We start from the raw sequence: 17,923 nt of genomic DNA on the forward strand, positions 1-17,923 counted from the left end.
TCTGCCTCTCATTGGCTAGCTCCATAAATGGAGGATAGCCATTGGGAGGCAGAGGCTGTCAATCGCGCTTTCTCTCGAAAACGCGATTCGGGGGCGTTTCTGGTGCTTTTTTTAAGCCCCGCCCCTTTGTCCCGGGCCGCGCTGCGATTGGCTGCCGGCCCGGGACACCCCGTGACGTCATTCCCGGGCCGCGCTGTGATTGGCTGCCGCCCGGGACACCCCCCGTGACGTCAGCCAATCACAGCGCGGCCCGGGACCTGACTTGTTCAGTTTTGCGTTGTGTAGAAAATTAAATCATAATAGTTTAGTTGTCTCTTGGATATGCTGCACAAAATAAACGTTAGCGTAATCTCATTTCACAATATTGAGCAGCAGTTATGTCAATGCATTGGCATTAGTACAGCGAGTATTCTGTTATTAGTAAGGCCTGGATTCAAGGACGCATTTTGTCCTATCCACTCGAAGCTCTAGTTCAGACTTCAGTTTCGTGACTTGCAGGACTTTTGTTCTTAGATCGGCCTGGTTTCTAAGTTCCACCCTCTGGTTTGGAAGATGCCCACGAGTAGTTTCTAACACTACTACTGGCCGTGCCACAAAGGGTTCACGTCGTGGGTGACTCGCAGACAAAGTGCAGAGGAACCATAAGCCTACCTTCAGGCGCCCATACTTCAGTTTAACACGCCTCGTGCATTTGATTCTCAGTGTTTGTGTGTGTTGGTGTAAAGAGTGACGTCACGCCCGTGTGCTCTTTTTCAGGGACTTTGGTATGCTACGCATGAGCCCAGAGCTTGTTTCTCCGTCGCTATCGGCGTCCTTTTACTGTAGCGCCTCATCTCGTGTATGTCGGCGATAGAATTTTTTATTGTCCTTCCTGTAACCTTTTGCGCTATTTTGGATCTTTCAGTGTAGGTCTGACGTGCCCTTCTAATGACCGTGCTGGTTAAATAGGAACACTTGGTCCTACTGTTGTTGCTGACGGTCCAGTTTCATGATGTCCGGTTGGTACAGCGCGTATTAAGTGTGTGCACTCCAAGCAAGTCGTGCTTGAAGCTGACTACATGGGAGGAAACACCCCACCCATAGCAATACCTTCGGGTCGAGTGGGCGCTATATAAAACTGGAAAACAAAATATATATATATATATATATATATATATATATATATATATGAACTATGCCTTCTGGCATTTCTCCACGCAGTCCGGTTTATTTCACTGTGGGGGTAAAAAGTTAGAGGCTTATTAAAATTCCCCCCGCTGTCTGCCCGGGCTGGAAATCCCATACATGCTTCGCGCCGTCCAATGGGGCGCCCTCGCCGCGCTCTTGTTTCACTGGCTGCTGCCGTACCCTGCAGACGAACCTCCTGCCTGGTGCGCCTATCACTGGTGCTGCCCGGAGGTAAGGCTACTCTCTCCCACTTGTCTTGCCGAGTTGGGCTCCCTCTACTTCACTCATCTGTTTCCCTGGCTCGGGCCGAGGCTGATCCATGGATCGACGGTGTGTCCTGGAGACTCTCGAGGTGACTTGCTCTGTTGTCCTAAAACACACGGGCGATCCCACGGTGCTGATCACGAGCAGCAGTAGAAGGAAGCACAGGGTCAGAAATCTTGCATGAACTACTAAGCGCGGGCGAGTTGCTAATTGACAGACTAAAAGTAAGCCTCATCCTATTCAACAATGCAACACATTTCCATGTATGTATGAGACCGAGCAACATGGCCGGTGCCCGGCGGAGCTGCCTTCCCTCTAGCCTTGTGGGCATGTGTCCCTGTCTACCCCACCCTGCCAGTAACACTTCTGGTCACTCCACTCTCTCCTCGTGGCTTCCCCTGTTTCGTTCCCGCTGTAAAACCCTCTTGTACTCCCCTCACATGCGTTTCTACCTCGCCACCCCTGACACGTTGCACTTTCCATGTGTTTCTCTGCAGTCCCTCTCATTGTGTCACCTGTTCTCTACAATCTGCTTCGCGTTCCTGCTTCTCTCGTCTTTCTCTCTCCCCTACAGACCCCCCCCCCTCTGTTTCTGTAACTCGTCTCCTCTTTCTCTTTCCTCCAATGTTCTAATGAAATCTCTCTCTTAAGCCTCTACCTTCTGTGTAGAGTTCATCTCTCTTCGGGTTCTCTCTCCTCTCCAACATCTGTTTCTCTCCGCTTTACTCTCTCCTTTCTGCTTCTCGTTTGTGGACGATTCGCCACACCCAGCCCCTCTTAACACACAGGATTATCTCTAGCTTTCCTTTTGTTTCTCACACTTGTGTGAGTGACCCCTCTTGCACTCTCGGGTCATCACTGTTTACTTCCCTACCCCTTCTGTGTTTCCCATAACTTCTCACCAGCAATGCTTCTCACCCCTTATCCTATTGGGTCTCTGTTCTCACACTCCCTTCTCCACTATTACATGGATCTGACCCCCCTTTACTCCATACTTTACCCTCCCCCTGCACACAGATGCAGTTTCAACTTTGCGCCCACGGGATTCCTCCCCACCCACCCCCGTAGAGCAGGAGAACACTCTGCAGCCCTAGCCCCTTCTTTTGTTTTTCCTCTTCTTTAGGGGTTCACACCTCTCTCTCTCCTACTCTACCCCCCTCTGATTCTCTGCCTATCTGCACTCTCTTTCTGCCCGCCGCCTCGTGTCCCACTCTGTCTTCCCCCACAGACGGGTCTCTTCAGTTCGCCCCTTGGGTACCAGAATCAGGGTGCCTTGTGTACGCTGCTACATCATTGTGATTTTTTTCCTTACAGTATCAAGCGAGGTACATTGAGTCTGCAGGTTTCTTCTTAGTATAACTCAATGACGTTGCCTTTGAATGGTAGTACATCAGACTAGTCTTGATTTATTTTGATCCACATCAAACTGTACAATGTTCTTTAGTATATCGCAATGCAATGTGTTTAGAGCAATTCCCGTTCTCTTTGTATGAAGTCTACCACAATCTGGGCGCATTGTTCCCTAGTACATCGCAGTACCCTTATTTTATACCCCATGTTGAAGGAATTGTGTTTACTGGTACATCACAATGCCTTTTGTTTATATTATAACACAACCACAGACAGACAGACAGCTGCTACTCCACTGGGACTCAGTGTTATTAGGGAAAGATGTTTAGTAGTTAATAGTGTATTACCTCAGTCAGTTTCACTGTTAGGGGGGAGTGATTAGTGTTTTGTTTTTGTTTAGTGATTAGTTATGTTTGGTAGAAATTAGAAGAGCGAGCTGCTTACAGTATTGGCTGTGCGCGGACTATTAGGTTGAGTTTATGCAACCGGCTAATATGTGTTTTTAGTTTGTTTGTTACACCTTTGCTTGAGTGAATGCGGCGCTTGTTCAGGATGCATGTTGGTGGGGGTGCCTCTGAAATAACCCGGACGTGGTTGGAAAAGGTTTGGTTGGTTGATCTTGTATGAGTTTATTTCTGATTCTGGTGCTCTGTGGCGTGACTTGTACAGTCAGTTGATTCGAGAGAGGAAGAACCAGGTCTTTTCTGCCTTCCTAAATGTCAGGTGAGCTTCAACGCACCCTTCATCCACTGGGAGTGAGCACCATCGTTTTGCTGCTTGCACAGAGAAAGATGTGCAACCAATGTTTTTTTTTTGTAAGTCTGAAAAACCAGTTGTGGTGTCATTCTACAGCGAGGTAATCTTTTCAGGTATGTGTGTTGATCTTTTGATGGAAGGTTGGTGCTGTTCTATTCATGGCTTTGTGTGGCATAAACAGGGTTTTGAAGGTGGCTCCCTTTGTAATGGGCAACCAGTGAAAGGCCTTCAAAGCAGCAAGATGTTCTCTTATAGGTTTATGTGCAGGAGCTGTTCTACGGGCTAACTTCTGGATTCTTTGTAAACACCTCAAGACACAGAATCTTTGGTTAGGCTGGTGACATAGTTGTCATGGATGTGCTCTACATTATGAAGTCAGGAGTATTGCTGACATGCCATATATTTTCAAAAGCTAATTTTGCTGGGGCAAAGTCAGACACTTATAGGAGTACTTCTGGGAAAGTTATGTTGGCTCTTAAAGGCCAGGGCTGCAGAGGGGGGGAATTGACCCTCTTGTCAGGCAGCCTGGACAATTCCTTTATAAATGATAATTTGGTCATGATATTTCTGGCAAACAGTATTGTTACTAATGACCACTGTCTATGAGGTCGCCCGAGTGGGCGAAGCAAAGGTATGCAGTCCCAGAGTGCGGCTGGAGAGTCATGGGGGCATTGCATCTACTTTGACTCTCATGGCGTCGGCTGACCAAGTTTTCCCCTGTCAGTTAAATACTAAACCCTCTCGCCCACCATAACAATGCAGGATGGGAGAGGAGTGGGGAGTGGCCAGAGCAGGTGGATTAATTTACAAATATATTCGAAATTCTCCCTTCTTTATTGATGTGAGCACAAACACGCATACACTCACCGCAATCCATATTGAAAAAGAAGAACTACTCAACATATGAGCTCTTACACCTGTTTTTTCGATTATCAGCCCTCATGTCTAACAAGTAGCGGGATCTTAGGTGAGAACGATGGCAGCACATTCCTGGGAGAGAATAAAAGTGACACGTGGAAATGCTTGAATTACTCTAAATCACTAGCAGTGCATTCCATGCTATCGTTTTAGCTCATCACTATCATTTCAGAAAGAACCAATCACTTGGGCCTTGGTTTTCCTCCTCGTCCCCCCCCCCCCATTTCTGTGTGTGTGTTTGTGCTCTGTGAATGTGTGCAAATGCAATAGGTCTCGCATTTGTGAGAGATTAAGCTATTGGCATTGTAAATGACAATGCCATTTATTTATCTGTTTTCAAAACCATCACATAAATACAAAATTTGTCATTTACAATGCCAATAGCTCTAACTTTTACAAAAGGCGAAACCGTTGCATTGTAAATGCTTGTTTATTCTCCAGTTAAAAAAAAAAAGCATAATAAAAAGATCATGGGAAAGCTCAGCTCCAATAGTGGTTTAACCTAAAGTCAACTTTCTGCTACTTGGACTTCTTCAGCAGAATTCTGGAGCCAGAGTGTGAAAGGTGCTGGATAAGGGACCAAGTATTTAGCCTTAAGAGAGTTGTGTGGATGGCCCTTTCTAGAGGCCAGTCCTGTCGCTATGACAGTAAGGCTAAGACAATATCAGTGACAGTTATTCCAAATCCACATTGGTCACATGCAGCATTAGGTCACAAGTCCTTAAAAAAAAAAATAGAAGTGGGGGGGGGGGGGGACGCTGATGTCATGACAGGAAGTGACGTCACGAAAGGTAGCTTGCACTCAGTTGCAGTTTATACTTATCAAGCTCCCGGTAACATAAGTGGAGGGGCGCGCCCACCCGCGTGGTACCCAGACTTGAGCCCTTTGCAGCATTAAATAATATTTCCAGTTGTAAAACAAAAATGATGTACGATATCAATATTGAAAGGAACTTACTCCTACAGAAAGGTCTGGCCAGAACATTAAGAGGGTGTATGAATGGATCACAATAAGGTGTATGGTCATGGAAAGTATCTGGAACACCTGCACACGAAGAAAAAGGTTTTTAAATATATTTCTTTTTCACTTTATTATTTTGGAAACATCCAGAAATATGCACCTTCAAAAAAGTACAAGTCTATTTTCAGGTACGTACGTTGGAAACACAACGAGGATTATGTTTCTGATCAAAAACAAAGTGAAAAACATCTGGCGAATACCCTTTATCACAAGCGTCCCTTCACATATTTTGTGTTATTCAGTGTACTCCTGGAAATTTGTAGTTGTCCAGTGCTTATGCCATGACCCTCCATGGTGACAAGTAATCTGCTGTAGAAAGTGTAGCCATACTTGCACTACAACTTCCTACTGCCTTGTCTAAATCTGCTTCTTAGGATACTGGTCAAAGGAAAACAAACATGCATAATTCATTCCAAATGCGCTTTTAGTTTGTTTTGCTTGTTTCATGCACATTTCCTTCAGCAACAACCACAATTTATTATTTGGCAATGCAGACAAGCTATTTGCAAATCCCAGCATTCCCCAATTGTTTGCCCTTTTGACCCTTTGTCCAACGAAGGTGGTAAGCCATTTGGAAACGGAAAGGGATCCCAATGGGCCCTACTCTGAGAATAAAAAAAACAAAAACAAACCAAAAACTCCTCTTTTAAAGTGCAGCCAGTAGTCCCATGGACCACTGCCTGCTCTTTAAAATGAAATATATTATACACACACTCTTCAGAACAGTGCTAGGTATTACTTTAAAGCATGGCTTCACCATGTTTAAATCACTGATCTATTACCAACAAGCAGGGTATTAGGTTGATACAAAAAGTCGGATCAGGGGGTATCTAAAGAGGCGTGTTCTCTTTAATAAGGGTATCGCTTACGGCTTAGTGTTTCTATCAACTGGCTTTTTGTGCAAGATTAATAAAAACATGTAAGAAATAAACAGGAAATATACCGCAGGTATAGATTACCTTAACTATTTTTACATGAATTGTTCAGAAATCGAACAGTGTAATTTGCCAGTTTAGCGAAGGACACGAACATAGAGCCTGATAGTAATTAAAAAGGGATGTTACAATGTGTCTCTAACAGGCTTGAGAACAGGAACAACCCTCTCCAGTCAAAATCTATGTCAATACATAGATCTGAGGTTTAGCAATTAACCCTCTGTCCACCCTGCCCAAACGCAAGCAAGCAATGCTATATTTTAAACTTGCCAATAAGATTGCCCTGTAGGCCAGTTCGGCCTAGCCTGGGATGAAATCAGGCAGCGCTTGATGGGCCGGTCCGAAATAGTGTGTGGGCAGTTTTTTTTTTTTTTAGCACTTTGTGGACTTGTTTTATGGCCTTGTGGGCTGGTTTTACTATCGATTTCCCCGATGTTACCACAAGTAAAGCCTGCAATAAACACAATGAGTGCAGGCTCCCAGACCTTGGAAAATCCCCTAGTGCGCAGTCTTTACAAGATGAAAACTGGCCTGACTTGCAAGCGTGCGCCATTCTCTTAGCCTTCAGATTCGCTAAAGGGGGTCACTTATTTCAGTGCCCAGGACGATCATTTGTCCAAGTGCGACCCTGAGAGCAGGCTATTTTTAACCATACTTCTCCAATATTTCATACCAGAAATAATTCGGAGTAGCGTTTCCAGTCTGTGAAACTGGATTTTTCTTTACTTTCAGGTAAAAGGCACGTTGCTAGACATAAAAAACATCAAAGTTGCAGCAAAACCATTTTAAACCGAGAGGAGTTTTCAGCAAACATTCCAAAGAGACAGTGCGCGCGAAAGGCACGGCAGGCTGGTCGTGTGTCTCCACACGCTGAAGTGTGCTTGCAGGGCTGAGGACTCGTTCGCTATGTGCTGGTTTGACTGTGCGATAGCATCAAACAATCAATGACAGGCATACTAATGGGCTTGCTGTTACTCTGACCACGTCAAGAATGCGGCCCCTCCTCTGCCCCCATGGGGGCATATTCTGCGTACGTGTGCTCTTGGCTCAGTGTACGAGTATGAATGCGGAGGTTCTCGAAAAATACGGCCTCTTTACGAATTCCTTTCTGTGGAGGCGTAGGCATTCTCTGCCTTGCCATCAGGCGGAAAGCGAGCTGGAGTCTCGGCGATCTGATAAAGGTAAAGGTCTCGCCCTCGAAGGCAGAGCCCCGCCCCAGGCGGCAGGCAGAGCAAGGATCAGATATCTGCTTCCAAAAACAAAAAAAAGTGCGCCATACCAGTGTTTAACCATCTGTAAAGCCCCAATTTTTCCATTTAAGGGTTGTTTTAGTATTTCTTATGTAGATATGGCCTGCATTATTCAATTATACCTGAAACGTTTTTGTGAATGCCATTCTAGCATAAGCATCAGTCAGTGAACTCTACCACTTGCTCGACATACACAGAACGGCTTACAAACTTGGTCACCATAGCTGTTCACGTCCATGCACGATGAGCTGCTCCATGTCTGTTTTTTTATTTCAATTTTGGGACTTGTAGTCCTAGGTTTTACAATGAAAAACGAGACTACAGGTCCCAGAATACAATTTTAAAAAAAAAAATTGGACTGGAGCAGCTTGGTCACACATGGATTTGGGAAACTTGGCAGGGCCAGGTGGCGGATTGTAACCAATATTGCTGGTACGGATTTCTCTAGATCTATCAAGAGTTCCCCGACTTTACAAGGATAGGATTCAGATTTGTAGATCTATTCAAAAGTAGTAGAGCACCCACGTTTAGTAAGTGGCTAAGGGCAAAGCTCAATTAATGCACAAAACAATTTGCTCAAAATAGTTTTAGTGGCAATTTGGAATTGCTCTCAATCCTTTTTGAAGCATAATTGCCTGTAAAAATAAAACATTAAACTAAAGCACTAACCCAAGTCGAGGTCATCCCATAGGCATAGAGATTATAACTTTTTATGGACTACTCTTACACAGTACAAAAGTAAGGCAATCATAAGGGTAAATCAGTTCAACAATAATATGAAGGCAAAGCTCTTCATGCCTGGATGTAGCAACAAACGGTAACAGTGCAACACTGGTCCTCACACACATTGAAACACTACCCTAGTAGGCCATACTATTGACACTCACTTTTCCAACTATAGTACTCTGAGGAACAGCATGCTAGGCAGCCACAAATTCACTATGACATCTCATCATGGGTATGTCCTGCTTTACAAATGCAACTATAGTAAATGCTACCAGCCAGAGATGGGACCGAAAGGTCACAACAGAAGGTAGAACTTGAATGAACACACAATTTATCTCCACTGCATAAAACAAGGATGATCACACATAGATCCAAACATCCTACAAAAATGAGATTACTAGAAAAAGTTCTGAGTGTTTTTCACAACATCCAACGATTATTAAATTGCCTGAAGCAAGAAAGAAACCTTCTCAGGCAAACCAAAGAGACAGACTACAGACATACCAAGAACGTGCTTGATAAATTGACCCAATTTCATGAGATCAGGGGTTACAAAGCCAAAACGGAGTGGATTTCCACATTCTGAATTGGAGCCAACCTACATATCCCATGTCTTGCATGGACATGAAATTAGAGGTGCTAAAGAAGTCTGATTTATACATATACAACCAGGTTACATTCTTAGACCATTTACCCCTTATATCCCCCTCTTACCACCATTTCATGAGCAGCCTCCATTGGTCACCCCACTCTAAACACAACCAGTCTTGACCACAGCAGACAAGTGACTGCTACACTAGACTTGTTCCTCCAAGATTCTCCAGGTGGCAGAATTCAATCAAAGAATAGTAACAGACCAAGTTAAAACTACACCACCCTTCCACCAGTGACCTCCTTACCTCAAAAGGGGTTCCCAAAACGTAGCCTATTTGGAGAACACCCTTCAACTTAAAAGCCTCTAAGACTACCACACAACTACCTGCACACCACTGATGAACAGTGACCATGAATCAACTGAGTAGCCACTTGAAAGTACCGAAACATCTTTATTCCTGCTCATCAGGCTTCTATTTCTAAAAGACCACCGTAGTAGTCTGCCTAGATTGTCCTTACAATTAGATTCACGAGAGGATGGGGCCCTAGTTTGTTCCACATAAAACTTCTCAAACTTTAAGAATTATATATTTATCAAATACAATATGAAACATGTGCAATTATTGAACACTTCATCTAGTCAACCCCAAACTGAAGTACACGTTTAAAAAGATTTTAATTTGATCATATAAATACAGCATGAAATCATGCTCACAGAGGACAAGGGAAAGTTTAAAGTCAAGTGCGAATAGATACCACAATGGTGTACACATGAGACACATTCGTAGTTAAACACACGATACAAAATAGTAAACGCACATTTTTTCAGTCAATGAATAAGTAATGGCTGAATTAAAAGGTCATATTTTGACCATAAGAAATATTGATACTGCAGCACTAAGATGCAAATAACAGACATTTCAGCCCCCCCCCCCCCCCCACCCAGAAACATGCCTGTAAGTTTCTTCAGGACACATGAATACATAAATGCTACCATATCTGATAAACTTAATGTGAGGTCTACATAATTTTTTTTATTTACTCATGCAAAATGATCAATCAAAACAAGAGGATATGCATTATCAAGAACCTTTAAATCTACCAGCTACTGATATTGGTCTAAAGATGTTTTAATATACATATTTAGTACAAATTAATTTAGATCTTCTGATCATCCATTTTTTAGAGCCATGGACAGTGCTTATAAATTATACCCATATAGATTTCTATAATCCTCTCACCATTCCTAAATCAGCACATTTAATCAACTGCAAAAAAAAAAACCGATGTGGTTTATAACAAACAGATGTAAGGACACAACTGCTCAGGTGATCACAACATGTGTTAATTCAATAATTACAGATATGATGAGTAGCCCAGAATGTATTATTATTTTGAACATTACTCCTTGTTCAACTAGCGAGGCATTCGTTTTAAATGCATGTTTCTGTAGTTTTTCGTAATCATTGTTCACATTATTAGATGTACCCATACGAATTCCTCCCTGCGTATTGATGCTTAAAAACACATTTAAACAAATACTGCGGGTCAGGATCTTTGCATACATAGAGCATTAGACACGTGGACTGGACAGGACTATATTTTTAAACTTTGAATTAATACAAGGTTTATTCATACAAAAAGTTACTCCTATAAATCACCGTTAATTAATGTCAAGTACAAAGTTCCTTCGGGTTCGACTCATTTAGTTCAACTGTTTTTATACCAATTTTCCTTCCTCAGTATTTGAAGTTCTCATTATAAAGGGGTCATTTAGAGTCTAGAGGGCAGCTCACTGGCCCACCTGGTCAGTAGAGGCTTAGTTTTGTATCTGTGATTAACCGACTTAAATTACTAGTTTGTTTAAATTGTAAAGAAACAATTACAGTTATGTCACTCAGTGAGTTAACCACTCCTTCCTACATCTCGGTGCTTTCCAAAATAATACGTTTTAAAAAGTTTGAACTTCATTTCATAGTAATGAAGGGCAGTATTGGGAGTATAAATAAATCCGTTCAGGCTCTTGAAATCTACCAAAACACACATTTCTACTTAACTAATTTTTAATTTACTGGTAGTTCAAGTGACACTGAACCATTATAATTTCGTTAAATTGCACCACATCTCCGTGAAAAATGTGAATACTTCACTCAAAACGGCCCTCAACTACACACAGTTAATGTGAAGCTCATGGAAATGTGTACAGGCAAGTCATTCGGGGCAAAAAAGGGTTATTTAAATAGTCACTAACCATTCTGTATCATGGTGTCCCTGAAATCAATTTTCCAAACTTGGGTTGTCTGCATACTTAAACCACACCTTAAAAAGAAAAAGAAAAAAGGTGGTCAAAAATAGTGCTAGTAACAGTCCATGTGTATTGCAAGCACTAAACATTTGCATGGTTCAATGAATCTTCATTTTTGCCATACATAGCTCTATATTCGTAGAGGCATGCTGAATGAACAAGGGCACAATGCAATAAAATGCATTTAAATCAACGAATGTTAATGCAAAGCAATAGGCCCAAATTACATATAGGACTCACTGTCCATGTTTTTGCCACAGTGCACCTTTAAGCAGGTGCGCCAGGAGCAAAACAATAGTGCGCACTATTGGAACAAATGCACTGCCATCAGGGCAATTGATAACTCGCGCTGCTTGGTGGCAGTGCATTCAGTGAAATACAGAGTGGCTGCTTCAAAGCCACTCTGTGTTCCTCTGTGCACGGGGCAACCTACCTGCACTTTAACAAGGAGTTACATATCACCCCCACAGGTAGGTGCATTGAGTGACTGGACCCACCTGCAGGAAGATTTCTGGAGGGAGGGCGATGGAGGTGGTCCAGCATACCAGCTTTTCCCCACTCCAATGGGCTGTATTGGCACCTTTTTGTGGTGCACTCTAAGTGTGCTTTTTCAGGGCACATTTGCCTCTATGCCCGCATCTGTAATAGGCACAGAGGCAAAGTGATTCCCTCATGTGCATAATAAGGTTTGAAGATAGACCTGGCACAATAAGTATGCAAGCATATCAATACTACATAGTGGGCCCCACAAGCATCTGTGGCTCCTACTTTAATACCATAGTGCTCCAGGTGTGTAAAGACCATGCACACACATCCATTGAGCCACTGGGGCACTATCTATAATATGGCCACTTGTGGGTGAAAAAAGGTGGGGACCATTGTAGAATGCAGTGGAGAAAGATTCCAATTTTGCCACCTATCACACATTTGTCCAGCTAACTGCCAGAAAGTGTAGAATTATACACTGCACACCTGAATATTGCACTACAGTACACCATTACGATCAGTTGCTGAAAGTTCTCCCCAAAACATGAAATTTGCAAAGTCTATTTTGCAGGAAATAGTGCTCACAGAATGGATATACCACTTTATTGTGACTAGGTTCGGCTAGGCGGATTCGTTGAAGTTTGCGGTTGTCAACAATTTTTGCTACAGTCAAAATCAGAGCAAAATGGGCATAATTTTGAGAAGTAGAAAAATGGGCTTCCATCAGAAAAAGAAAACTTTCACTTAATCATTCACAAGTGAAAACATAGCGACACAGTTGGAATTTACATATTCATTGTCCTTCGCTAAAATCAATTCTAGCCTTTAGAAAAGCTTAGCTTCAAATTTCAACATCCATTATTGTATTGCACAGAGAATTTAATTAGCAATACATCCGTTTAATGTCAACTTTGAGTATAGATGGTGGTAAAGGATGAAATAAATCGTGAAGAAACTGAAAAGCAAATCAAATGTGTTCAACACCGAGGAGCCAGAAGATTTTGCGACGGCTACTAAATTGACCCTAAAGGAATAGTGTTAACTTTGCATGCTAACTATGTACAACCAGAGTCAAACGTTTTGGACTAAGATCAATTAGATTTTTACACAAAAGGATAACATTCCTTTTAGAGAACTGGCCCTTGTGTGTAGTGGTTAATTTGATCATATGATGCACAGATCAAAATCGGTTACCTAATAAATCACTTTGCCCTCCTCCTTTGTGGTGTTTCTATAAGATGACCTTCATCAATTGCTTAGCAAGCTATTTCGTAAAAGTGAACTTTACATATGTATTTTGAATATCCCTGGACACACCCAGGAGCAAATCACAGCTTTATTGCAATGCTAATAATTATAGTACCCCAGTGTGACATTTTGGACATTCTATCAACTTCAAGCCAATGTCAGTATTTGGGTTCCTTAACTCCCAAATCAGAGGACGGACAGATTGGCTATCATAACTCAAACTGGGTTATTACTGCATTGAAACAGAAAAAGCAGAATCAATATTTTAACGAGGGAGAAAACTTAAATGGGATGGACACGACCAACATCTATGTGAAATGAGACTCGTCAGGGGGGGGGGGGGGGGGGGGGGGACGGGCTGGCGGGGGAAGACAAAGAGAGAAATGTTCTGAACTCTGACAGGGTCCAATGTTTCAAGGAAACTTTTATCACCACTCACTCTGCATAAGAACTGACGCTGGTGGTATGAGCCAGAGGCTCTCCACCAGGGGCTTCTGTTAACTATTTTACAGTTTAAAAGTAGCCAGAATATATAAGCCTAAACACATTTGTTCAAAAAGCCCCATTTGGCACAGGTGAGGTTACTTTCTGCAAGAGGTTACCAAGCAATAGTTCTGAATATGTACTTTGTTTTTAGGTCTCACCTGAGCCAGCGCACATGCGCTGCTCTGTGAGACGTTTAGTAAGGGCTTTAAAATTTGGAACACACGCTCGTGCGTGTGGTTGTGTTTTCTTCAACCGCTATTGGCCTTCGCAAGGGTCTTTCTAAGAAAGACAGCACGCAATTGGCCAAAGGCGGGTGCATGTCCGGCCTTCTCTCTGCCCTGGCCTAGGGACCGCGGGAGCGAGCGCGGCTTTCCTCCCTCGGCATGGCTCATTAAGCACATCGTGCACTTTCAGCTCCAAACGCGGCTGCTTTCACTTTAGAGTACCGCGCTGGTTTTATTTATTTACAAGAGTGCTGTAATGTCTTTCTGCACAGAACACCCCTCCCAATCAACCAGAGCAATGCCTTGGCTGGTTTCTAATATTCAGCCTCTTTCTGTTCTCCCAGCCTCTTTCTGCTCTCCCATGTACCCCTTCGAGATACTCCTCTCTTTCCACATTCTGCCAGCACCCTCCTACCTAATAGTCAATTCCACCACCACCGCGTCCACCACCGCGTCCACCACCGCGACCACCACCGTGACCACCACCACGTTCACCACCAAGTCCTCCACCACCACCAAGTCCTCCACCACCACCAAGTCCTCCACCACCACCACCACCAAGTCCTCCACCACCACCACCACCAAGTCCTCCACCACCACCACCACCAAGTCCTCCACCACCACCACCACCAAGTCCTCCACCACCACCACCACCAAGTCCTCCACCACCACCACCAAGTCCTCCACCACCACCACCAAGTCCTCCACCACCACCAAGTCCTCCACCACCACCAAGTCCTCCACCACCACCAAGTCCTCCACCACCACCAAGTCCTCCACCACCACCAAGTCCTCCACCACCACCAAGTCGTCCACCACCGCGTCCACCACCGCGACCACCACCGCGTCCACCACCGCGACCACCACCGCGTCCACCACCGCGTCCACCACCGTGACCACCACCACGTTCACCACCAAGTCCTCCACCTCCACCTCCACCTCCACCTCCACCTCCACCTCCACCTCCACCTCCACATCCACCACCACATCCACCACCACATCCACCACCACATCCACCACCACATCCACCACCACATCCACCACCACATCCACCACCACATCCACCACCACATCCACCACCACATCCACCACCACATCCACCACCACATCCACCACCACCAGATCTACCACCTCCACCACCATCTCCCCCACCACCATGTCCATGTCTCCCACCACCATGTCCACATGCCCCACCACCACATCCACCACCATGTCCATGTCCCCCCACCACCAAGTCCACCATGTCCATGTCCACCACCACCACGTCCTCCACCACCATGTCCACCACCACCACCACGTCCTCCACCACCACGTACTCCACCACCACATTCACCACCACCACGTCCATCACCACCACCACCACGTCCATCACCACCACTTCCTCCACCACCACCACCACCTCCCCCACCACCACCACCTCCCCCACCACCTGTGATGGATAAAGTGTCACTGGAGGGCAGGGGTAATAGGAGTGTCAACCCCGGCTGTACACGGGACATTTAAGGATGCATTGGGTGCAAGACAGCAATAGGGGCTAGAAGTATTACACCAGACCCAAGATACATTTTGAAGAGGCACAATGTCACAGGGGATCCTGTTAAAGCACTTTCAGCATCTCTACCTCACAGTGGCATACCTGCATGAGCCACTCACTCAAAACAACCATTGGCATAGCCAATAGGTCTCTCCTTTGGCACCTTATAAGTGTTTAGCCATACAGCACTTGTTGATGTTGCACCAAGGATATTGTGCTGGATAACTAAACACTTATAAGGTCCCAAAGGCGAGACCTATTGGCTATGCCAATGCTTGTTTTTAAAGGTCTAGGTTAACGGGTAGAAATGTTTATAGCAACTTGTTTGCCCCCCTTGTCAACAAAAAATATTGCAAGTGTTATGCTTTAATGTCTTAGTGCCAAGCTCGAGTGACTTATCCAAGCTTTGCAAATTAAGAAGTGTGCTGTTAATGCGGGGATACAACAGGGTCCATCAGTTTATCTTTACACAATCATGCAATTTCTCACGAATGCCCTCCCAAGGCTCCCCAGACATTCTATTTTAATTTGATATATGGCTACTCTTGACTTCATGGGATTGGCTCTTACCAGGATAAATAGAGATCACCGATTAAACAAGAAAACAAAATAGGCTATTTCAAACGAATTACAGGAACAGCAAAAAGACAAGCTCAATCTAAACTAAGCCTTTTGTCTGCTGTTAGAACCTTGGACAACATATCGCATGAAGGAATATTTTCACAATTTCTTCTAAAATCACACTTCCCTTTTGCAGTCAATAGGTACTAAACTTTATAACACTGTTCACTTCCTTAATGAAAACTGCTCGTAGGGTACATCCTGCCCCATCTCATTTTCCATTCCATAGCAAAAACGATATAAAAAGGGGTCAGAGATAATTCCAGGAATTTAGAACATCAAACTTTACAATAAGTATGCAGGCTCCAGATTGTCAACACGCAAAGAGATGCCATAGAAGACCATTAGACTCCCTAGTCTTCATTCATGTGAACCACAAGATTATCTCAACATTTTTCAAACTGCACACTGAGTCGGAGCAGTCTAAGGTCAAAAGTCGATTAGTCATTATCTCAGGCAGTCACTGCCCTAGTGTAGATCACATTATACCCTTGAACACCATAACCCAACGAATCAGAAGGAGATTGACCTCCAATCCTAACATGTATGCCTCCAGACACAGTGAATGAACAGCACGATTAGATATTCTGAAGAGGTTTATGGCATAAACAAATATGATCTTAAGAGAATAGTCAACATATACCTGGAACTCGATTAGTATGGATTGAAGGAATATTGCTTCTTCCGTAAACATTCCAACACAAATAGATCAAATTGTATGAATGGATTCAAACCAAGGTTTCTCCCCACACTAAATTCAGTGATAAACAGTAATGCGTCATCTGAATGTGAACTCTATTCCTACACACGACAGGTGGAGCTGACAAGATATTCATATATGTTTCAAGCAGGCTACTGCTGCAATCTACAATGGCGCCCAAAAAAAAAAAAGAACAAAAAGAATGAATCCAATGGACAAAGTAAAATAAAGTACAAAGCCAAGGATCCAGAAGGCATCTCAACACGAACAAAGTAAACATAATTTGCATCTTAAAAACACTCAGTGGGCTCTTGGTAAATACATACCTTACAACTCCGTGCTTTCTATACTATACACAGCTCTAGGGAATACGGGTCCCTGGTAGCCACAGATGCTAACTCCCAGGGTATAGCCTACCAAACAACCTTGGTGAGGACCATACCCTGATAATCCAGCAAGGATATAAAAAAAATGCACCAGAAGCACGTTATTAGGGCACACAGCCCTTCCCATTTTAAGACATCAAACAGCATAGCTAAGCGACCTGTTATTCTGAAGACTCATGTATCACAGTTGGGCACCAAGCTACACCAATCCTGAAAATCTACTTTATCCGGTTGTAGTGATCAACTGTGCAGGTATTCTTTTTTTAAGAAGGGGACCCGATGTAGCTTAGGTTTTATAAAGAATATAACAAAGGCTTTCCACAGTGGACAATGCAGGTCATACGCAATTGGGGTGCAGCAAGGCAGTCAGCCATAATCAGAAGATTTTGCTTCAGCAAAGCAGGCTAATTATGCAGACTATGTGCCCAGCCAAGTCTTAGTTAAATACAGCAAGTCACATGGACACCACAGGCCCTGATGGGCCAGATCATGTCAAGGACAGCCACTAAAATGCCTCCCCTGAAAACTAAAGATAAGTGGTTGGTTTGAAGGGGGGGCGGGGCAGTCATCAAGGGACTGCAGAGGTAGTTGGGCAGGTGAAGGACTGCTTTCCAGCCGCAGCAGTCCTTGCACTACTACTATACAGTTACCCACTGCTCACAAACATAACAAAGTAAAATTGTCATATAGATCTTGTGGTCCTCACTATTATGCATGGTGATTATTGGGGAAAGCGAGTCCCCTCGCCAGGAGTACCCATAGTTCAAAGGGAAAACCAAGAACACATCCAGATTAGGAGGCTTTAAGAAATTAGAATAGTAGACACTTCGTGTGATCCAATATGGTGTGTAAAGATGCCTCTTTACACACCGTATTGGATCGCACCAGTTGCCATGCATGATAGCGAAGACCATTAGATCTATCAACCAACGACTTTCTGGTCAGGAGCCAT

The 17,923-nt window shown here is 43.9% G+C and overlaps 1 protein-coding gene across 3 annotated transcripts in view; it reads right to left on the reverse strand.

The window, feature by feature from the left end:
• Window positions 1-17,923, reverse strand: part of KITLG (KIT ligand) — a 160,637-nt gene that overhangs the window by 112,672 nt on the left and 30,042 nt on the right. Inside the window, exon 2 of one of the 3 annotated variants that reach the window (XM_086918007.1) lies at window positions 11,233-11,300. The exons of 1 other annotated variant lie outside the window; for it this stretch is intronic. In XM_086918007.1, coding sequence (XP_086774133.1) covers window positions 11,233-11,235 — 3 coding nt within the window. In that variant the 5' untranslated portion in view covers window positions 11,236-11,300. Of the gene's footprint in view, window positions 1-11,232; window positions 11,368-17,923 lie in introns of all 3 variants that reach the window. One more of the 3 variants, XM_086918008.1, reaches the window with a different exon arrangement.

This window comes from Lissotriton vulgaris, chromosome 1_1 (genome assembly GCF_964263255.1).
Source record: "Lissotriton vulgaris chromosome 1_1, aLisVul1.2, whole genome shotgun sequence".
Classification (NCBI taxonomy): domain Eukaryota; kingdom Metazoa; phylum Chordata; class Amphibia; order Caudata; family Salamandridae; genus Lissotriton; species Lissotriton vulgaris.